Raw genomic sequence first — 22,709 nt, 5'->3', positions numbered from 1 at the left:
TTATCAAACTCCATGGAGCGTTCATGAATGGTTTTCCAAATGAACTCAGTATGATTATTGAACATTATGTTGATTAATCATCACCCAGTGAGTCAAAGGGTTTTTGTGGAAACCTGAAAATGTCATGATTTAAGCTCAAAATTGCATTTCAAGACAGACAATATTACAAATTACATTCCTGATACTGCCTTGGCTCATCCATCTTGGAAATGCTAGAATTCAAAACCAAGGCTGGATTACAATGCAGGCTAAACAGGAAAATGACCTGGAGCCCCAGACCTCCAGGGACCCCAAAATCCGCAAGCTCACTTTACGTCAGTGGTTTAATTGTTTAGCACCTCTGAATTTAGATATCAACATGATGTTGCCAGTGCTAATCAGTCTCTCGATTTTTGTATTGTCGCCAGTACTTTTGTTTACAGCGTGATTACATTTTGCCCTTTCAATTCAACTTAATTTATCCCTGAAAAGACAATTGTATGCAGCAGCTACATCAACAGCTACACACACAATAGAACACACTCAACTAAAGATGAGTATGCTCAGTTATATACATTGATTTAGTAATTTACAATATTAGATATCCCACATTCACTGACTCTGGCTTAAACAAGACCATTTCCTGCTTCTCTCTGTTTTAAATCATTATAAATTGCCAGTCAGACTAAACCAGCTTCTTGAAGATGTCAGCTTTGGCTCTGAGAAGGACATTTTTTACTTCAACATATTTTTCCCAGTCAACAAGCTCCATGAAGCGGCAGGAAATACGTAGCAACGTTTGCGTCATGACGTCGAAATGAATGAAGAAGTACGTCTGAATGCGGAAGTGGCGGTTGTTGTGGAAACCGTACGGTCTGCAACAGAAGAGCAGTGGTGAAAGAGCAGTCTGTCCGTGTTTGCGGTAATGTTCAGCGCAGCGTGCAGTGTTGTTAAATGGGCGTGTGATGTTAATGAAGCCTGAGAACGTCAGCGACGCGGTCCTGCTAACTATTAGCTAACAGCTAACAGCCAGCAGAGGAAGGTATGTTGACGAAGTTTGCCCACATGGCTGCATAAATGAACCCTAACAACCCCGCCTGCCCTTATCAACTATTTCTGGGTTTAACTACTTCTGTCTAACTCACCTAGCGAGCTAAACCTTGTATGACGTGTAATCTGTGAATCTCTGTTTGATGAAGGTTAGGTTTTAAAACTTCGGAGGTCTTGTAAGTGAAGGCAGCTGCTGCGTTTAAGGCTCACATGGACTGTTAGTGAACTTTAACCCTTCTGCACAGGTCAATGAAACTTGCGCTCCTCCAAAAGCCCTCGGATGATAAATATATGCCGCCGTCATAATTCTGCATCAAATAAGGACTCTACTCAGAAATCAGCTAAGATTTGTAATGTTTGTAATTTTCAACACATTTCAAAAGACAAGAGTAAGAAACGTTTGTATTTGAGACAAACCACCTGGTGGCTGCCATCACTGCACACTGGTTTATTACATTTTACTCTTTAGTTTACTCCACATTCCCGTTTGCTTTGACAGATGTGACAGATGTCAGCTGTGAGCATTTACCGATCTGGGTTGTCTTCATCTGTGTGTCAAAGTCAAAGTCTAAACCCACCACAGATTCCTCATCCAGCTTCCATTTCAGCTGTGTATGCCGCAGCCAGCACTTCCTGTAAAGAAACACAAATCAAGACCATGTTTTAACAGTGTAGGTGTATACTCTTACATATATACAAATGGCATCTGTTAAAAGAGATTTATTCTCATGATTTAACTACCACAGTAAGGGTTTATCTCTTTGCTGTTTTGAAGGTATTTAGACAGAACTCAAAGACAAGCTGTGTCTTTGGATGAAGCAAGTATTCCTTCTGTTGCTCGATGCAAAGGTTTTGAACTGTTCCCCTCTGTGTTGTAGTTCTGGAGCAGCCATGGCGGAGGCTGGAGCCCACCTGACCTCCACCGCTGTGAATGAGCAGCCATCCATCTTCGAGGTCCTGGCACAGGAGTCCCTGATGGAGGCGGTCAGACCAGCACTGAGACACGCCATCAAGGTGAGCACCACTCAGCCAATGTGAAAAGCAGTTTCTCGTGGAGGGATGCACACTTGCCATTTGTCGATGCAGCATAGGGAGAACTTGGGTGCGTTTGTTTTGGTGCAAAAGATGTTCCAGCTAATGGGGACACTGAAGAATCATCACATAAAAATGAGATCACAGAGGGGCCTGAAAAGACACTGAGATCATAGTTTGATTAATCATGCAGCCTTAAGTTGTGCTCTACAAATATACTTCAACCTCAGCACTGGTGATCTTCTCAGGTTCTGGCAGAGTCCAACCCATCCCGTTTTGGCTTCCTGTGGCGACGCTTTGATGAGCTCTACCTTCTACTGGACCTCCTCCTCCAGAACCACTTCCTGTCTCACTGCAGCGCCTCCTTCTCTGAGAACTTCTATGGCCTGAAGAGAGTCTCGGGAGGGCGAGGACTCCCTGTTCATCTGGGGCTGCACAGGAAGTCACACTGGCGCTCTCTTCTTCTTCTCTGCCTGGTGCCGTACCTTCGGGCCAAGCTGGAGGCGACGCTGGCCCGGCAGAGGGACGAGGAGGACTTCTCTATCCGGCTGGCACAGACCAGGAGACAGAGGCTGTACCGGGCAGCAGTGGCAGCTTACCCCTACGTCAGCTCCGCCTGGCAGGCCTGGGTCTTCCTCCAGCAGCTGCTCTTTGTCTTTGGAGTCGCCAGGACCCATAATCCCCTGCTGTGGCTGGCCAGGGTCAGACTGGCACGACTTAACGCTCAAGATATCAGAGACATGGAGCTGAAGACCAGCAGAAGTGGCCACCCAGCTGAGGGGAGGTACGTCTCAGTTCAAACACATTCTTCTCTTCTCTGTCATGGGTGTTGGAGTAAGAGTTGTAACCTGCACCCTGCTTTGAGTCTCACAGGCAGCACTGCATCTTCCAATCACATACTTCAGTTAATAAATGGTAATGGTTAGCTTTTGGTGGAAGACAGATTTGTATAAAACCTTAAAGCACAGTCTACCCATGACACTTAAATTAGGAAAAAAAAAAAAAAAAAAAAAGCTCAAAACCTCAGAACCTTGGACTGCTGCTTGATTTTCATACTGCACTGAAATAACTGAAACCAGAGGCTGCCTGGAAGGAAGAAAACTCTTATCTTTGCAAAGCGGTGAGCCTTAATTGACTGTGTGTTAAGACCTGCCCTTAGTTACTGTTGCTATGCCTGTCAAGCTTTCCATCTCACACTACATGTATGGAGTTTACAGAGCTGACCACTGAAATTCACAGGCAAACAACAGCAGGCTTCTGTTTTCTAGCAGACAACCCTGGATTTTGTCAGCTAAACCGATGAATCTCAGTAGCAGACTTAGTTAATCAACATAAAAATATACAACTAGTATCAACTCAATGCAAGATTAATATTCTGTATCATATCATCATCATCATCATCACAGTTGCCGTTTTACTGAGATTGAGAGGCTTTTTAGGCTCCGTAAATTTATTGATGTATCTAGGCAACGTCTACAGTTCAGTAGTTGTAGGAAACTTCTCTCACTCCAGCAGCTGCCTCGGGGTCTTTGTGGAAGTCGCTGTCCTCTGTTATAACACCCGACAGCGTAACGTCACCAACTGTGTAATATTCTGTCATCCATCTCCATGACTGTCGTGCCCTCTTTAATTTAACTCAAAGATGAGTGTTAGCATCTAACTTCATGTCAGATTGTTTGTGTCACAGTTCAGCTCTGATGACACGTCGTTGGCAGCTGGATTTATATTTTCTAATTGTTTTGTTTGTCTAATTAAATTAGTGAGGCTGCTGATTTCTGACAGCATGAAAGTGAAACTTGAAATTGCTCTTTTCCTCTTTGCTAACATTTTTGTGAATGAAACTTGTCCTCAAGCAGAGCAGAACAGGCAGTCTTATACTGTGGTTTCAGGACACTGATTCTGTTAATGATCAGATCTACGGAGCACAGACGTCCTACTGACATTCATGCGGCTGAAACAAGTGATCCATGACAGAAACCCACAGAAACAGGCAACAGAAGTTCAGGTCAAGAATGTGGAAATGTTTTTGCATGAAGCCCAGTGTCAAATGACAAATACATTAAACCCAGTACCCACAATGCACTGTTCTTCTTTTTGCAGCCTGGCGCAGAGAGCTTGGTGGTTGATGTCGCAAGCAGCGAGGGGCGTGGCCTTGTCCCTCTCCACCTCCCTCTCGTTGGGCGTCTTTTTCCTGCAGTTCCTGGAGTGGTGGTACTCCTCAGACAACCAGAGCACTGTGAAGACCCTCACCTCCCTGCCTGCCCCTCCACCCCCCCTCCACCTGCAGCAGCAGCAGCAGCAGCCCGACCGGGACTCTCTACCCATCTCGGGCAATCAGGGCGAAGAAGCTCAGCTGGGCTCCGACAGAAGGAACTGCCCGCTGTGCCGGAGGCTTCGCGCAAACGCCACAGTGCTTTCCACCTCCGGCTTCGTCTTCTGTTACCGCTGCATCTACACGTACGTGAAAGCCAACCGCCGCTGCCCGGTCACCGGGTACCCCACCGAACTGCAACACCTCATCAAGATCTACTCGCCGGAGAGTTAGACCACACCGGCTGACGACATGTTCAAGTTCAGCTCCAGCTTGTGTGGAGTTTCTGACTGCAAACTTTCTCAAACAGCGGCCTTGTTTTTAAAAAGTGAAACTCTCATTAGAAGGCGATGAGTCAGCGAGTTTCCCTCTGTAGCTGAGTGTTCAGGCTCTCTGTTGAAATCCTCGTTATTTTTAGGATAAGCACATTGTGTTTTCCTTTGGCACAAAATAAGCTTTCCGATGTACTGACAGTGTTTGATCAGTTGTTCAGAGAGAGAGAGCTAATTTCACATTTATATTTATAAATGCATTATTAAATTGTCTCCTCAGTAACTCTTCTGCATGTATGGTGCCTTATTGGCAACAAAAGGGCCAGAATGCTCTGTCCGAAGGAGCTTTAGAGGTCCTGGCAGGCAGGTTTTGTTACCTTTGGACAGGTTGTACGTATATTGAGGAATGAAGCGGGAAGTCGGTGAATTGCTTTATTGAGTTTCCAGACAAGTTTAACAACAGGCCCACTTAAAAAAAAAACAACAAAGAAACAGATAATCAGGATCAACGTCACAACATTACAGTGAGAGTAATAAAAAAAGGGCTTCATTAAAATGTCCACAAACCCCTGAAATGAAACTGAGTGTGAAGAATCACAAGAGTCACCTTCTTCCCTTTTTAAGCTCCTGCAACACAATTCATCAACAGGAAATCAGGACAAGAAGAAAAAAACGGGCTGAAACTTCGAAAAAGGGACAAGTATCATCATCAATAATAGTCACAGTAATAGATTGCTCGAATAGCGTGTATTGCACATGTGTACACATATATGCGCTTTATATACATGTGAGTCAGCGAGAACTAGACACATGTTGTATTGTCGCAACAAGAAAGAATCTGGATTAAAACGACAGCACAGACAGAGAATAGTCAGGAATGTGCTTGTGATCAGTTCCAACAAAACGGCTTTTTTCCAAATTTTCGGTCACGAGCCGGACGAGAGAAAGGTAACAGAGAGGACGTCTCCCCTCAAAAACACAAGGAGGTAAAAGCGAGAGAGAGAAGGTGACAGTCACACTGATACTGAACCTCCTCTGTCCCACCCAGAAGTCCAAAGATACCCCTCCCCCCGCACCGCATCATAGCAGGACACTACATGTACACCACAGTATCAAACATATCAAGAAATATACAGTATTAACTCATGTAGCAAAATAGTCTGTGTGTGTGTTAAAGTGTGCGTTTCACCTTAGTGTGTGTGTGGGTGGTAGCAACAGTAGAGCTGTGTAGCCTCTGGAGAAGAAAGGTTTCATCACCCTGATGACACAAACCATCGGACTCTGTATTCATTGTATTGTTGCAACTCGCAGGGCAGAGGGTCCTCTAAGTGGCCCCTCTTTTCATTCACAATCTCCAGACGGCCGTGGTTGATCCTCTGACCTCCCATTCATCTCAGCACACACTAACCAGAGCTGAGCTGCGCTGAAGCAGCCTCCTGAAGCTTCAGGATGTGTGCCCGCTGGCAGAAGACCAAGCAGCAACCAACCGAGGAGGCTTCCGGTTCGGGCCTTATTATTGTAGCTTTGGCTCAACTCAAGGAAGCAATGAAAGCTTAAACCTTGGAACACAGCAAGGGTACGTTTGACATGAACGAGCCTGAAAGACGTGCAAGTATTCACAGCTACAGTGACACCCATGCTAGACGCTGGGTTAAAAAGTCTGTCGTCATTAGTGTTTAATCAAATTTAGCATCAAAATTTCAAGAAAACCTGCCGTGAAACATAAGAAGCTTTAGAAAACAATAATACAACAATGATCTAGAAATAGTTTCCAAATATTAAAAGTGAGGCTAAGGCTCCAGATGTTTGTGGAGAGCCGGGGCTACAGTTTGTCTTTGATATAGGAGCGAGTACTTATGGCTCCAATTGTTCCTGGTGGGTAATCCAGCCTGGCCCACTGAGCCACCACAAACCTGAGCGTCTGCCAGATGAAAATTTAAAAAGGAATCTGCAAGATATTTTGTCATTTTTTGCAAACTTTTCTCTGATCTTTTACTGTGAAATATATGTTTGTTTCAGACTTCTTAAGACTCAAATGAAACAGTCACTCTTTGGTTGAACTGCTTGCGACTCATATTCAGTTTACTGAAGGTTGTCAGTGGACATGGCTTCTCTTTGAAAGATCACAAGTCCAAAAGGTTTGGGAGCCACTCATTTAAACCTCTACATTTGACAACAAAATCGTCAGGGAGAACAAACCAAGTGTCAGCGATTATTCTTGACTGTACAGGAAACATAGTGTTCTTATGACTCATGCGAATGATGACCAAAACCACCAAAAATAAGGCCCAAGTTGTAATAATGCAGAATGAACCCTTAATGTTGAAAACAATATATCTGAAGCTGCAGTTACCAGATTATCTGAATCCATGTCTCGGTTGGTGGTCATTTTTAAAAACAGTTGAAATATTAAGGCATTTTTAAAACTGACAGGCCTCTCTAGGTGTGGTTGTTGCCGCTTGCTCGTCCCAGCACAGCTGTCCGTTTCGTTCCTTTGTGCCCTCGTGATCTCCAGTCGAGCTCAGACATCAACGGCGACCATGATCGATGGCTTATTTTCATCTGTCTTGGACATTTTGAGTTGCAGATCTGCCCAACTCCACCGCCCTACCTCCCCAACAAGAGGCGCTGCTATTACTGAGCACTGGTGTAATGGAGAAAATGGCCTTAGTGTTTACATTAGTACAAAAAGACTACACTGAACCGCCTGGAAACACAGCTCAATAAATCAACCTGTTGATCAATCCACACTCTGTCCATTCCACCTGACAGATCATTCACACAAACAGCACTCGACCACAGGGAGCTCCATGGATGATGTAAGCTGTCAGTGCTGGAGCTGGACATGGTAGTTATCTCTGTTACCAGTGTTGTATTGCTTTGAACAGATGACACCCAGAGGTAGCAGCGGGAGCTACAACACTCGCTACGCCACAGAGGGTCCCGGGAAATGGACTTTAGTGAGGTTGAAGATAGTGTCCGGCAGAGTCAGCTTACTGAGTGACTCAACAGTGGGTCTGAGTTGAGTTTCTGTAGATGTGGATCATAGATTGGTCCAGTTCTGACCCTTTGAGTCCAAGTGGTGAACGGTATCTTATGCCTCCTCCTGATGGGATTTGTCAGTTTGTGAAGTGATACTGGAAAACACACCACATCTCCAAGAGAAGCTCTAAAACAGGAGCTGGTGGTTGGAGGTGGCCTCATGGCGGTCAGTGAACACACCACCTCACTGTAGTTAGCATGTTGGAGCCATGGCTGCCAACAGTTAACCTGTATGGACTTCTGACCATTCATCCATTTTCAAGCCTTGATGAGTTCTAACACAGAAAGTTGCTAACAAACAGCTTAACTGTCTTCAGAGTTTTCCTGCAGCTGGAGAACTGTGACATCATTCTAAAGCTCCAGGACACAGTTTTCAATTAAAGGATGCTTTGCAATAGATTCACCTACTCAACTTTAAGTCTAAAGTTTTTGTTTGTTTTTTATTGACTGAGTTGTGAAGCTAAAAAAATTGAATTTACATAAATTACCTCCAGATCAGTTTTTCAAAGGTTAGCCAATTGTTAGCTTGTGATGAAAGTTGATTTATGCACTGATTTATTATAAGCAATTGGCATTTCATCATGATCCAGAAATACTTGTAACAAATTTTCAGATACTTGCATCAGAAAATTTTGATACAGCAAGAAAATTGAAAACGTGAACCCATCAGATGGGTCTGATGGCTGGTGCCAACAAAGAAACTAACAAAAGACCCGATGTACCCTGACGCAAGAAAGGTCTGAATTCTGAATTCAGTTCTTGTTATTTTGCACTGCACACTGGATTCATCAAACAATACACAAACGTGTGCAAAATGGCTTTGCTGCCCAAAACTACTTGTTGTTCCTTGGAGCGGAACGGTCAGTTAAGCTAAATTCAGATCCTCAACTGTGACAAAACAGCCGATCTCACAGTGACCTGCTCTTTTCCCTGGCGAATATTCTGACAGTTGTCAAACATGACCAGAAGTAAACCATGACTGTACCGCTGCCTAAGCTAAAGAGAGTGAACAGTAGTTTTGTAGCTTTGTATCTGACATCCATGGACTCGACGCCCTTAAGTACAGACCTTTCTCGGTCAGGGTAAATCGTATATTTTAATTACTGTACAACTAAGCTGGCACATATTTCTCTTCTTATACATTGGGACCATCTGGTGAGTTTGTCTTTCAAACACTGTAGTCTTTTAGAGCTTTGAGTCACAGACGCTGGTGATTCAGCTGTGATATGGAGTATGACGATCAGGGCAGGTGAATGACATCCCCATAGGACTGTAAATATGCATCATCACTGGACCAACCTATTTACCCAGTGACCTTTGACCTTAATATCTCCTTTCCTGTAGTTGCCGCTGTTTGCCTGTGGAGGGCAGCGCTGCCCGCCTGGTCCTGCCAGAGGAAATGGAGCTCGCTGTTCACCTCCAACAACAACTACCACCACGACAAAAATACCCAGCCACCCTCAACATCTGTAAACAAACAAACAAACAGGTGGCGGTCTGATGACATCAGACCATGTGCTTACTTCCTGTCAAACAGCCAAACCTTTAAAACATCAAATCTCCAAATAGAATATATTCATAAATCCAATCTGATTGGATAAAACACTGTTTACATATATATATATTTATATAGAATATTATTTTTTTCTTTTTTATACAAAAAGAGAAAGTATCTTGTGTTTTTATACATATATGTATGTACAGATATAGAAAAGTGACCACACTGAGTCTGCTGTGACGTAACCGTGGGCAACAGGACAGGAGACAGTATTTACACCAAACAGGAAATATTACAAAAACAAAAACAAAACAAAACAAGAAAAGAAATAAAAGGGATGTGGTGGTCGTTGTGGTGTTTCAAAAATGCGTCACAATCCCACAATCCCCTCCAGGGAAGAAGGGACGGGGCTCAGGTCACATGACTCTCAACCAAAACGAGTGAAAGAGAGAGAGAGGAGTGGCGGTCTGAAGTGATGCAGTTTCATTAAGCACATCTTTCAAACAATGAATACTGCGAAAACAGGCCTGATCCTGAGACACTCACCAGATCCCATAAGAGTCTGATTGAATATTATCATTGACACTATATTAATATTCAATGGAGACTTTTACTGGAGATGTCTAGTGTGTAATGATGGCTTTAGAGGTTTTTCTTCAGTCTGTTGGGAACACCTGGTATGAATATTGTAAGATTTCAAAGAAAATACAATTCTTAGCAGTTTAAATACATTTCTGAATATATATTTCTATCAACTCTCGTGATTCTCTCTCTCCCATCTCTCTCAAGGTTGCTAAATAGTGAGATAAGAACAAATTAAGGCATCCAGACGAAGAAACAATGACTCAAAAATGAACTGACCGACTGAAACAACAGCAGTGTGTGTGTGTGCATCTTCAGTCCTGATTGGCTGGTTGGTTTGCTGAGGTGCTGCGGCGATGGTGTTTTGTGGTTTCTGATTGGACGAGTTGTTTTTTAAAAAAAGGCACCGAGTTCCTCCTCCTCTGCTCATTTTAAAACAGGTCATTCCTCCTCCGCCAGCCAACCCCGTGTTTGCTCAGCCTGTCCCTCTGACAGACAAACGGACAAGGCGTCTGCTTGCTGTCGGACATTTTGGCGGGATTTAAATTCAAGGTTTCCACAGTCATCGTCCCGCTGTGGAAACCGAGGAGCAGAGACAAAACAGAAACACAGGAGAGTCAGTGGGCGGTGGAAGGGAAAAATTCAGTGGTGCTGTGTACAGGTGGTAATGAATACAGGTCACAAGGTGTGTCTCCTTGCTGATCCTCTACTCCTCTGGTTTCCATGGAGATGCTAACAAGTCGTCTGCTCCTCCTTGGGCTGATGAACCAATAGAAAAGAGATGCGTCCGTGTTTTCACGGGCCCCGCCATCTCCCGCCTCCTGACTATTCTCCTCAGCCAATCGCAGTACTCCGAAACGGCACAATCCCAGTCTGCGCGTGCGTGTACCAACACACACTCTGCGGAGGAAGAGGAAAAGGAAGAGGAAGAGGAGGTGCCAGAAGGAGGTGAATGTGAAGTTTTTGTGTGGTTCTTCTTGAAGCTCCTCTTACAATACAGGCTCTTCTTCCATTGGCTCCTCTGTGGACCTGCGGGCGGGTCACGATCAGACGTCACATTTAATGACCAGAGATTAAAAAACAAAAGCTAACTCTAGCTCTAAAGCTAACAATTGCTATGGAAAGGATCACACAGTGGTTTAGTTTGAACAGTTTGAACTTAAAATGGCCATAAATAAGTAAATAAAACTTAAAAAAAAAAAGTCTTCCTATGGATTCAGCCAAGATATTTATGCACATAAAAAATATTGTGATACATTTTCCAGCTAAATATATAAATACATATTGAGATCCATGACAACGTATAATTATTGATTGTTTGTTAATGACTCAGATGATTCTGAAAATAAGTGGGTTGATGATGTATACTGTAAACATACCAGTATAATTTTTAATGATAGATAATTGTCACATTATGAGATTAAGATTTTATGCCGTGACTATACAGCAGCAACAAGCACTGCTGATAGCAATGGTGCTGCAGGAATGAATGCTGCTGACAGTGGAAAAACCACGAATATCAGCACTTTGGACACTCCTCGTGGGCTGACTGACACATGTACGGGCTGGTACTGTACTGCTACCCTCTGTGTGCTGCTGCTTCTCAGTCCCAGCGCACTGCTCACCTGCTGGTTTCCGTGTTGTCAGGGACGGAGCTTGGCTGCTCGACGTCGACACTAAGGGAGGCCATGGCGCTGACTGTTTCTGCCTCGTCCTCCGACTGGCCCTGAGCCCCCAAGGGGCTGTCCAATACCGAGGGGCCACTTGTCTGAGACAAACTCTGGAGACATGACCAGTGTTTACCTGCAGGGGCAGAGAGGAAGAGACAGATACATGGTGGAGTAAGGACCACTGTGGCTTCTCATCACCGGGTATGCCGGGCTGTGTGAGCATGTGTGTGTGTGTGTGTGTCTTACTCTGGATCTCTATCACTCTCTCTAGTGAGGCCCAAGCTTTTGGACACGGCTTCTCCTGAGGCCACTGAAACATAGAATCACACTGAGAGAGACAGTGTGCGTTAACAGAAATGCACGAAATCAACTAGCAAACACAGTGAAATGCTTATCACTGGGGACAGTAAGACCACTGACTGGAGGCTTCTTCAGCTTCTGTCTGATCTGCATGTGCTGATCTGTGGTGTATGAAGGAACAGTTCAACATTTGGGCACAGTCACTTGTCTGAGGTGAGAGGGTCGACATTAATCTTGTGTGTGTTAAGTATGGAGCTGGAGCTGGATGAATGATCGGAAGCTGTTCAAAGTGAAGAAAATACGCCTACCAACACCTTTAATGCTCCCTGATTCACACAGTGTATCTCGTTTATAATCTAAATTACATAAAAGTTAGAAACACAAATAATATTGATGACTTAATGACATACATCATCATACTGATAAGTGAAGTATCAAAGCTCTTGACATTTGCCATAATAATAACATTAAGCTACTGCTTCAACACAAAGCAAGCTAGTTGAGCTTGCTGTGAGCTAGTTAACTGCTGCAGTAACACTGCACCCACCATCGTCTCTTTTAACCCGACACCTGCAGTGGATGCAGTACTGACAGGTCACATGACCTAACTATTAGTATTTCTTTACTACTGCTGGCAATAGCAACCAGAAGTTAATATTCACGTAAGGCAGGCATCTCAAACCGGTTCCATAAAGGGCCGCGTGGCTGCAGGTTTTCATTCCAACCCAGGAGGAGCACATCAGGCCAACCAATCAACATCAAGGGATCACTTAGTTATCAGCTGAAGACTGAGATCAGCTGATTAATTGATTCCAGCCTGGTGTGTTCCTCCTTGGTTGGAATGAAAACTTGCAGCCACGCTGCCCTTTATGGAACCGGTTTGAGATGCCTGACATAAGGTGAATGGCACAGGTCGCCAGATATGGTCAGAGAGCAGGATTTGGTTTCTGCCTCGACACAGACATGACGGACCAAACTTGGCGACCTCGCTGTGATGACATAACTCTGGGATGCTGCACTCAGCATCCAGCTGCTGTTTGCCAAGAAGCAGATCCAGCTTGCAACACTCTTTTTGAATAAAACAACATGTTAATTAGTGAGTACTGGGTGTGTTTTTCCACTTTGAACAGAACCAAGCAGGCTGTTTCCGCGTGTTTCCAGCCTTTGTGCCAAGCTACGCTAAGTCCTGACTCCAGCTCTGTACTTAACACACAGCCAGGAGAGTGGTATCAATCTCTTCTGTCTCTCCAAAGGAAAGCGAATGTTGAACTGCTCCTTTGTCAGATCACCATAAAGCTTACTAAAGGCTGGTCACACTGGCAGTGCAACATTTCCATATTGTTCAGAGAGACGGTGGCCAACACCTCCAGGTTGACAAAGGCTAGCATGGTTCATGTTTGAAACATGAATAATTATTGCTGACATCTGACTCTCTTCCTCACCGGGTCTCCCAGAAGCGCAGAGACACAGGCCTCTGATGCGTCACAGATGGCGGTGAGGTCATGACCGCCCTCCAGCGCCATAACAACGCGCCCACCTGCCAGACCCATCAGCAGCTGCGTTAGCTGCCCGAAACCTGCCAAGACACACCAGTCACAGTCAAGAAAGAGTCACTAAGACTATTAGGCGATCATGTCAACGAGATTCAAAAAGCGGTCTTGGTCCAGTCACCATGGTAACCAATATGGTACTCACACTTGGCTGAGACATTGTATCCTCCCAGAGGAGACTGATGACCCTCCACTGCGTCAAAGCCTGCAGACACCAGAACCACATCTGGACTGAACTGCTGGGCGATGGGCATCACCACACTCCTACACACAAACACACACAAACACACACATTTGTGTAAAGCATGTTGTTTAATACTGACCTTGATAATAATGTCGCCATTTAAAACATATTTAAAAGATAAGAATCCAATAATAATAAGGTTTACCGAAAAGCAGTGAGGTACTCCACATCACCCATAGGTGGCTCCACTCCTCCAGTCCACGCTATGTTCACATTAAAACCAACACCTGCACCTGACCCCACCTGCAGAGAGGGAGAGAGTTGTTGTTATTGTGCATCTTTGGTGATTCCTGTGTGAAGGTGAGCAGGTTGGTCATGGGAATATAAAACTCATGTTCTAATGTCTTGATCAGTCAACAGAGGGCGCACCTGTGGCACCACAGCAGCCACAAAATTTCAAGCAGGCTTAATAAATTATTATTTAACATCTGAAATGTGCAAATGAAGCAGTTTTTATTTTTTTAACCATTTTAATTTTTAATTGCCACCGTCTTAGTCATGCAATACAGTCTACTAATATATTTAAATGGGTATAAACAGGGGGCAGAAGACAGCACACTAAAACCAATAATCACTGGAATTCATGAGAGAGAGAGCCAATCAAGAGCCCCCACAAAAGAGGCTGTCCATGTTTGTATTTGTCATGCTGTCAGTAACTTAGATATTAGATCTAATATTTCTGTTATTAGTATAAAGGGGGAAACACTGTAGTACTTTGATATTTCATTTTCAACTGCTTCCTGTTTACAGTATATCCAGCATTAGAACATTAGCCTCATAGGTCAGATCTATCGATTAAAACAATATTAGCCAGATCAGCTCCACTGCTCCAGTCCAACAGATGGTGGGAACATAGAGGAGCATTGTAAGAATGCATGGTGGGCTAAACTGCAAGCTGTGACCACTTTTTATATGGACTATAGCATATTTGCATTGCTGTGACTGTCGCAGACGCAGTTGGCCTTTAAAAAGAAAAAAAATGAACAGGTTAAATTAGCTACATTTAGCATTCGTGAAAAAGTGTATTCGTCAGACATCATGGATACACACAACGTGTTTTGTTTAGACACACTGAATGAAAGCATCACTGTGGGTACCTTTAAACACACAGGCAGTATCGTCATCATTGGATCACTGCTCTGCAAAAGTGCATTTTTGCCTCATCTTCACTTTGCGTATTTTTAAACACTTTGTTTCTACTAAGATAAGACACTACTGATACCCTGGAGGGAAGTTCATCTTATAGCTAAAGGTCAGAGAGAGCGAGTCCCTGAGAGTGTGTGAATCACAGTCAGTGTTTCCAGTGGGTGTACGGTGATGAGAGGAAACACTCCTGTTGTTGTTAGATCTCTTTCAACTCACAGGACATATACAAGGTACAAGGTTCATTTATCTATCTTTCTACAACACAGGGATGTGTTGTTAGTTGTAGCCCCTTTATGCTTATCACAAAACAAAGATTATGGCTGACTAAAACACAAGTCATACAAATAAAGCATTATTCATGGTGGAGTGTGGAGGATGAGTTGAGGGGTCAGCCTGAGGGAAGAAGCTGCTCTGTAGTCTGGTGGTACAGCAGCAGAGTGAACAGGCTGTGGCTGGGGGGGGGGGGGTTGTCTTTTAGTGTCCTTTGGGCTCGGTGAGGCACATCACCTCCCCGATACCACTGAGACTTGGTAGTCAGGTACCAGTGATGCTCTGTGTGCTGTCCTGGGCCCTGCACATCCCATGCTAGTGTGATCCATCTGACATTCAATCAACTGTTTATGAATTCTCACCTCTACTTTGTGTGTGTGTGTGTGTGCGCGTGTGTGCGTGCACCTCTTCAGGAGCTCCACTGCCAGGAAAGAAGTTTCCATCGTCATAGCGATGGAGGGAGATGTAGAGGACGTTGGGGTCACTGTAGAAGGCCTGCTGGGTGCCGTTGCCATGGTGAATGTCCTGCAGTGACAGGTCACAGTGGGATCATAGAGAAGGTCAATGGGATGTTACGACACAGACACTCTGAACACACCGTGGTCAACATTTTATCCAGATTAGTTCTCTTTGCCTGCAGAAAAGCCTGGACAGAACTGGCTGTTAACGTGAGGTGTAGTATTACAGCAGTACTGTAGAACAGCAGCGCATAAATGCAGTTTTCTCTTTTTAGATATACAGTACAAAGTGAACAAACTAGCCACCAGCTTTGTTGTAAATCTTATTAATGTCTTTAATGACTCCATGCCTGTGTATTAGTCAATACTAATCATGCTGTGCAGCCAAATGTTGTTTAAATCCACCAAACAGATCAAAGGTCAGAGAATTTGGGGGAAATGTGTGTTAAAGCTGATTCAGAGTATGTTTGATATTGTCAGACAGTGGAATGAGAAGACTTTTACGATCCTAAATTTACTTAAAAGAACTAAAGGTGAGGGTGTTGAATTAAACCTTTATGATGCCAAGGTGTTACGCAGACCTGCCATTACGGACGGGTCCAGGAGGCCAGGCTGTTCCAGTACAAAAGGAAACTACAAGACTTTTTACTACAGAACGGCAGAGCACTTGCACCCTTTAGTGGCTTGTCACTGTGGCAGGCTGGTTCGCTGTATGCAGTGAGTCAGGCTGACTTTTCTCTGTGACCTGCCCGGATGTTAAACTGAGCCCCCGGCCAAACGAGCTGGCTGGGTGTTTTTATTCACAATGTATAATCAGGCAGTGTGGGGGACAGAATGAATCAGCTGGCCTGTAAAGTACACTTAAAGATCCCCTCCAGACATGTTTTAAGATGTATATTAAATACTTTGAATAATAATTTGCGCCTGATGTTTTTTCCCCAAAATGTTCAATGTTGTTAAAATCTTTAAATTGAAATCTGGTCCTTGCCCCTCATTTGAAAATCCAGAACCTGTGAATAGAGAATTACTTTTCATTTCCAAAGTTCAACTGCTGGACACAAGTTGTCTCACTGAATACTATATTCTCAGGGTTTCTACATCACAGTTAAATATTGGACCAGGATAGGGTTAAAAACAAGTTGTGATGTCACAAACCATGCTCATAGGCCCCCCTCTTTTTCAGTGAGCACAGAGGAACTTTTCACTTTCAACAGATGAACATGAAAACAGCCTTCAAGCGTCAAACTCTGCACATACATCATTCTGCACAGCGAAGCTCAAACATTTGACAGCAGGAACAAGAGGAGGAAATACATTTTTGAGTGGAGGATGCACATCTAATTCAGTGGTTTTGAAAATACTAACTGGGTGCTCAAGTTATGAGTGAGAGCATTTCTCCTCCAAGTTGAGATTCATGTAGAAAGAACTGAGGCCCCAGATAACCGAGAAAATGTCCCGGATCTGTCTCATGAAAAATGAATCAGCCTTGGATTTGAATTAAAGTGGCGGACGGTTTTGCACAGAGACAGGTGAGAAAAGAGTCACCTGTTTGAAGGTCGGACAGTTGTGTAACAGATTGGCAGGCTCTACGATCGGTGCTGATCATACTGGCATTATTCAGCAGGGTGCAGCACAGGTCTGGCTTTGACTACAGAACCCAGCGTTCTAGTTAATGTTGAGTCTGATAGTCCAGCTAATTATACACTGCACTGACACACACAGTGCAGGTAAATGGTGCGTTTTGAGGTATTGAGGGTTTAGCCTAATCGTCATAGTAACTACTTTTCTAATGTGAATACGAGCAGTGGAAATCAGTTCATCCAAAACACAAAAGACTATTTTATGAAACATGGCATGAAAATGTGGTTAATCTTGGATCATGATGCAACAAGCGCAGCAGCCTCACGAAATTTGAAATACCTTATGTATGGATGTACACCAGTATTTCATCAACAATGTTGATATAAAATAGAAATGCAATTTTGAATATATTTTGATAGATAAGTCATGATTTAAAGCCTTAACAAAGACAATAAAGATGCTTTTTTTTCCCACAACAGGTGACAATACTGACAGGTGTGTGTGTGTGTGTGTGTGTGAGAGAGAGAGAGAGAGAGAGAGAGAGTTACTTACCCAGTCCACAATGAGGATCTTGCCCACTCCCAGTTTCTGTTGCAGCAGCTTGGCAGTGATGGCTACGGAGTTAAAGAAGCAAAACCCCCTGTTCACACACACACACATAGGACACACAGAAAAAATGACATAAACTGTTAGTCAGCACCGAAGTGAGACGTAGTTCAACGAGTATCCGTGTAACAATGCTCTTGTGGCTGTACTGACATGGCAGTGGATTCCTCAGCATGGTGACCTGGTGGACGCACCACTGCAAAGCCGTTCTAGAGCAAAAACAGACCCAGGGTGAGGGACAGGTCACACGTATTTTCAGAAAACCGTCTAAACCTTTTCTGTGTGCGTTACCTTCAGCTCCCCTGCCGCCACTCTGAAGGCCAGCTCGATGACCGAGCCGACCGCCATGCGGACTGCGGCCGACGAGTGCATCTCGTTCCACACGGTGTCGCTGTCCACCTGCGGGGGGCAGCACAGAGCTCAAACACTGACATGCAGACAGATGGAGAGACATGAACAGACAGGCGAGTAGAGAGATATCCTCACCCCTATTCCTCCACAGGGAAGAACAGCATACATCTTCTGGCTGATTGGACCTGAAACAACCAATCAGAGTTGAGGTTACAGGTGCTCCAGTGTGTAAAAAGGGATGATGAATTACAGATTTATCCTTTAATTCATGATTTCAAGCGAAACTAACTTCTATTCCAAATACCATGCATATTTATTACATTATTAACATTATACTTTATAGGTTTTGTTTTGGCATAATAAAGAAACAAAAAAAGAGTATTTCACACGGCTCCTAACCAACAAAAACACATTCAGCTGACAAACTGAAAATTTCTTAAAAAACAAAACAAAACAACTTCATCTTTTAGCCACAGTAACGTGTCTGTGAACTAAAGACAAACTAAAGCTGTTTAAAAGTTGCTACAGTCAGTCACATGGTCTCCTGTTTGCTGAGGCTGGCACTAAACCAGCTAACTGTTGGTAACGCAAGCAGCTCCACCTCGAGCAGCTACAGCATTTAAATGCTGCTTAAACACTGCAGGTATTAACAAAAGAATAATCCCAAATACAATAATGTACCAGTCACACGACACATTTTACTGCAGAACAGTTACTGTTGACACCTACAGTACATTTTGTTGATAATGCTTCTGTAGCTTTATGTAAGTGGGATTTTCAGATTAGGATTTTTACTTGAAAAAGAGTTTTTTAATACTAGTATTGTACTTTTACTTAAGCATCTGAGTACTTCACTACCACTGGTTGTTATAGAGCACATGGCTGCAGAAGTGAGACAGCAGACAGACAGGGAGGCGGTTCCTCAGACAGACAGACAAACAGACAGACAGGTACCCAGCAGCTTCTTGTGGTCCAGTTTGTGTCGATTCAGCGGACTGGTTCCATACAGCAGAGTGTGGAACTCTGAATGGACAGACTGGATTTCATCCAGGGATGCTTTACGCCCACGAATCCTCTGCTCACACACAGACAGAGAGAGACTGAGTTAGGAGTTTGCACATTTTAAATTTGCAGTGACACATCTATTGCAGCAAAAAAAAAAAAAAAAAAAAAAAAGTTTTTACAGGTGAGATGAGAATATGAAACTTGAAGTGCTGGAGTGTGATAGAAACAAATATCTGCAGTAAATGATGATAAAACAAGATCAGCTGTGCTAACTGACATTCTCTGGGGGGTGAATGTTGACAATGTATTGCAGTGCATGCTGGGACAGCCTGCAATGTGCACACCAGCCATGACATTACATCATTGTGGGCGTCGCTCCTCTGTGAGTACAAAGGTCCTGTTTGCAAAGTGTGTGTGTGTGTGTGTATGTGTATGTGTGTTTGTGTGTGTGTGTGTGTGTGTGTTTGTGTGTTTGTGTGTTTGTGTACCTCGCAGCGGCCCAGCAGGCCCGTCTCCTGCAGTCTGGACCAGATGCTTTGCACTCTCCCAGCATGCTCTGGGTGGATGTGAGCGTTGCCACATACACACTGATGCTTCAGCATCAGACTGTCATATACAAGACCTGAAATGAGAGGGAGAGAAAAGGAGACAGAGAAAGAGCAAGAGAGAGAGAGAGAGGGAGAGAGGGAGAGAGGGAGAGAGAGGGAGAGAGGGAGAGAGGGGGAGAGGGGGAGAGAGAGAGGGGGAGAGAGAGATGATTATTATATATTTTCAAATAAGTGTCAAAAGTAGAGAAATATATAAACAAAGAAAATACAGACAATGGCTCACAACTACCTCAGTACAAAAAGAAAAACCTGTGTGTTATCTGTCCTCCACAATGTATTTTGCAGTAACACATCAGCACCACAAGATGTCAGTAGCTGCAAGTGACACAGGTGTGTGTGACACACAGGGCACTGAGTTACTACAACACTCCCAAAAGAGCCTGGGATATGATACACATTACACATTACAGGACTCTTAGTTTATAGAGGCTACATATATCCTTTGATCTCTATGGGCAGAGACAGCCTGCACTACACAGCCAGGCTCCCTGTTGCAGCGAAACACACACTTGTTGTTTGATTTTGACTGTATGTAGATTTAGATGCTCTAGATGACATGGTCATTATCACTGTATTTTTCCAAAATACAAAATGAGTGGAATTACCTGCAGCATATTGCTGACTGTGAGTAGACCTTAGTGCCTCAGGCGACTCTGGTGTCTCTCAGACTTAGGGTCTGTTTCAGTGGCTTTGTGAATTACTCAAAAGAATAAAATCTTAGGAGTCATTAAGTTAGGACTGACACGCCTCTTATTATTAGGAGCATTTTTTTACGCTACGTCTGGCCTCAGGATGATTGGCATGTTACATGTCATTCGCTATCTCTCTACCTCCATTTCCTATAAGCCCTCTACTGTCCACTCTGATGAAGGCATTAAATGCCCTCAAAATACTTTAAACCACAAATAAATGATGATGACTAATCACACAAAATGCTCATGATAATAAAAGTTAGAGATTCAAACCCCTGAACTCCTGGAGGGCTTTTAATGTGAAACCATTTAATGAAATGTTGAGTTTGTCGTGGTAGCAAACGGCAGCAACAGCAAATTAATGCAGCAAAACTGAAGCAAAACAGGATTTCATACTGGGACATGATCAGATATACTCAAAAGGAAGAAAATTAGCTACAGACAACAACGCTACTTAAGAATTTATGGTATTTCAGTCACTTCACTTAGTTCATCTAAACTGTCAGCCAACAGAGAGCTAGCTCCCTGTTGCTAGGCAACAAGCATGGTGGCTTACAGTGGGCGGACTGACGCCACTGATGTCAAACTCTCATCCAATAACAAACCAGATGTGCCCGCCCCAAAAATCCACACAAACACTGACCGGTGGTGAAGAGGTGTTTGATGGGATTGACAGTGGCTGCAGGTGAGGACTGCGCTCTTCCCAGGGGTCTGTGGGGCAACGAGGACTGGAACACACCCAGCTGCTGCAAGGCCTGATGGGAAGGGGAAGAAAGAAAGTCATGATTCTCAGCAAAAGGATGAATCAGAGATCAGCCCATTCACTGCAATGATGGAGGCGAGAGAGGGAGTGCGTGCGTGTGTGTTTGTATTAGACATGACAGAAGGCTTAACACCAGCCCCTCTCCTGCCTCTCTCCCTGTCATCACACACACACTGAAATTACTATCATTCTAAAGGTTGCATACTTTCATAAAAACCTGTGTGTGGAAACATGCTAACAAACGACTGACACGCTGATTTGACAGACTGATCGTTTGTTTGATAAAAACTGCTGCTACGACACTTTCTATGATGACAACTGTTACACTCGGGCTTAGTTTTCAAGACACTTGGACGGACTGTCCTGAAATATCACTGATCACCAACCTCCACAGAGTGTGTGTCTGCAGCGCACACACACACACATTCTGTAGTGTCTATATATAGGGGGTGTTGCTGTGCTTCCTGCTGCGAACTGAGTGACTCATCATGTGTGGGTGGACACTAAAACACACACACACTTGAAGACATACAGCAACACACCGCGGTGAGTCCAGTGGTTGAGTCACCACCTGGTGATGTCACTGCAGCGTCAACAATTGTGTGTGTGTGTGTGTGTGTGCGTGCGTGTGCGTGTCAGTGTCTCTGCTCAAGTTCGACTGGACACCCAGCGGCAAAGCTCTCATGTTTTCACGCCGGGACTGCTGAAGAAAGTTCATCTTTGTTCAAGTACGTTGCTTCCTTCCACTAACTATTGTTGCACATATTGCACACATGTCACAAACTGACAAAAGTGTTGTCCAATCATTTTAAATCCCACCCTTTATATCTCTGCAAAATGTCAAAGCTTTACTTCTGATGACTCACCCTGTGCTAAAAAAAAAAAAAAAGAAAAGTTATATATAATACATTTTGGATTGATCAATTCAACCCTCTCCTCCTGCTGATGATTAAGACAGAACTCCATTGATTTAGCATTACGCTCCTATAACACTGTTGGTCTCATGATGGAGTTGAAAATCGTCTCTTTGTTCCACACATTCGTCTTTCTTAATGCCTACATTACCCACAATACAACGCAACTCCATTGACTATACAGATTCAGGTGTGTTATGCCATCTTTCTAACTCCACACTCCCAGATCTTCTCATTTTCATAAACTTCAGTGTTTAGTCTTCAGCACCAGCTAACGATGACTCAAGTGATTACACGTTCAACAGAACCGGAGCTGTTTCTCTGGCATTCACTTTCTAGCTCTGGTTGGGTCTTCACAACTCCTTTGGGGATATATCCATCTCTGTAATGCTCCACTTTGACCAGCAACCTGCTAACTTTGCCCTCTGTTTGGTGCTGAACAGGTATCGTACAGTGGGTTTGTAAGAGCATTTTCACTGAAAACAGCTGCTGCTGCTGCTGCAGTTGACAAACACTGATGAGAGCAGTGAGACTGAACTAAAACAGTAAAGCTGCAGGCTGTAAAGGCAAATCAATGCGCTGAAAGATGGCAAAATGCTCAGTGGAGCTGAGGGGAACTACAGGATGAAAGAAAGACTCTCTGTCTTCGCTCTCTCTTTCACAGTCATATCATCCATTAACATAAAAATAGTGATTAGTGCGGCTTCAAAGTGAAACTGAAATTAAACGACATGTTTTTATTAATTAACCAGCTGTGTCTGTCTCTACACACAATCCAATCATCC

General features: G+C 43.8%; 2 protein-coding genes across 2 annotated transcripts in view; one reads left to right on the top strand and one right to left on the bottom strand.

Moving 5' to 3' along the window:
• The first annotated feature begins 845 nt into the window (after positions 1–845).
• On the top strand, positions 846–5,195 carry LOC121621478 (peroxisome assembly protein 12-like). The gene is made up of 4 exons (XM_041957955.1): positions 846–1,021; positions 1,908–2,043; positions 2,310–2,845; positions 4,162–5,195. The coding sequence occupies exons 2-4, from the start codon at positions 1,921–1,923 to the stop codon at positions 4,604–4,606; spliced, it is 1,104 nt and encodes a 367-aa protein (XP_041813889.1). The 5' UTR covers positions 846–1,021; positions 1,908–1,920; the 3' UTR covers positions 4,607–5,195.
• Positions 5,115–22,709, bottom strand: part of LOC121621479 (histone deacetylase 5-like) — a 58,872-nt gene continuing 41,277 nt past the window's right edge. Inside the window, exons 16-29 of the mRNA XM_041957956.1 lie at positions 20,891–21,002; positions 19,436–19,569; positions 18,897–19,017; positions 18,078–18,127; positions 17,883–17,990; positions 17,745–17,800; positions 17,538–17,625; positions 15,352–15,471; positions 13,676–13,773; positions 13,432–13,550; positions 13,179–13,312; positions 11,683–11,764; positions 11,392–11,569; positions 5,115–10,795 (exon numbers count right to left, since the gene is read on the bottom strand). Of these exons, the coding sequence (XP_041813890.1) occupies positions 10,756–10,795; positions 11,392–11,569; positions 11,683–11,764; positions 13,179–13,312; positions 13,432–13,550; positions 13,676–13,773; positions 15,352–15,471; positions 17,538–17,625; positions 17,745–17,800; positions 17,883–17,990; positions 18,078–18,127; positions 18,897–19,017; positions 19,436–19,569; positions 20,891–21,002 (1,440 nt within the window). The 3' untranslated portion in view covers positions 5,115–10,755. The remainder of the gene's footprint in view (positions 10,796–11,391; positions 11,570–11,682; positions 11,765–13,178; positions 13,313–13,431; positions 13,551–13,675; positions 13,774–15,351; positions 15,472–17,537; positions 17,626–17,744; positions 17,801–17,882; positions 17,991–18,077; positions 18,128–18,896; positions 19,018–19,435; positions 19,570–20,890; positions 21,003–22,709) is intronic.

This window comes from Chelmon rostratus, chromosome 17 (genome assembly GCF_017976325.1).
Source record: "Chelmon rostratus isolate fCheRos1 chromosome 17, fCheRos1.pri, whole genome shotgun sequence".
In the NCBI taxonomy this organism is placed as follows: domain Eukaryota; kingdom Metazoa; phylum Chordata; class Actinopteri; order Chaetodontiformes; family Chaetodontidae; genus Chelmon; species Chelmon rostratus.
Note: the sequence above shows the minus strand (reverse complement) of the source record. Positions and strands in the feature narration are given on the sequence as shown.

Excerpts from the sequence above, each read along its gene's own strand:
- LOC121621478 (XM_041957955.1), top strand. The coding sequence starts at position 1,921 with ATGGCGGAGGCTGGAGCCCACCTGACCTCCACCGCTGTGAATGAGCAG. Across the intron at positions 2,044-2,309 it reads CACTGAGACACGCCATCAAG|GTTCTGGCAGAGTCCAACCC; the intron begins GTGAGCACCACT and ends TGATCTTCTCAG. Across the intron at positions 2,846-4,161 it reads GGCCACCCAGCTGAGGGGAG|CCTGGCGCAGAGAGCTTGGT; the intron begins GTACGTCTCAGT and ends TTCTTTTTGCAG.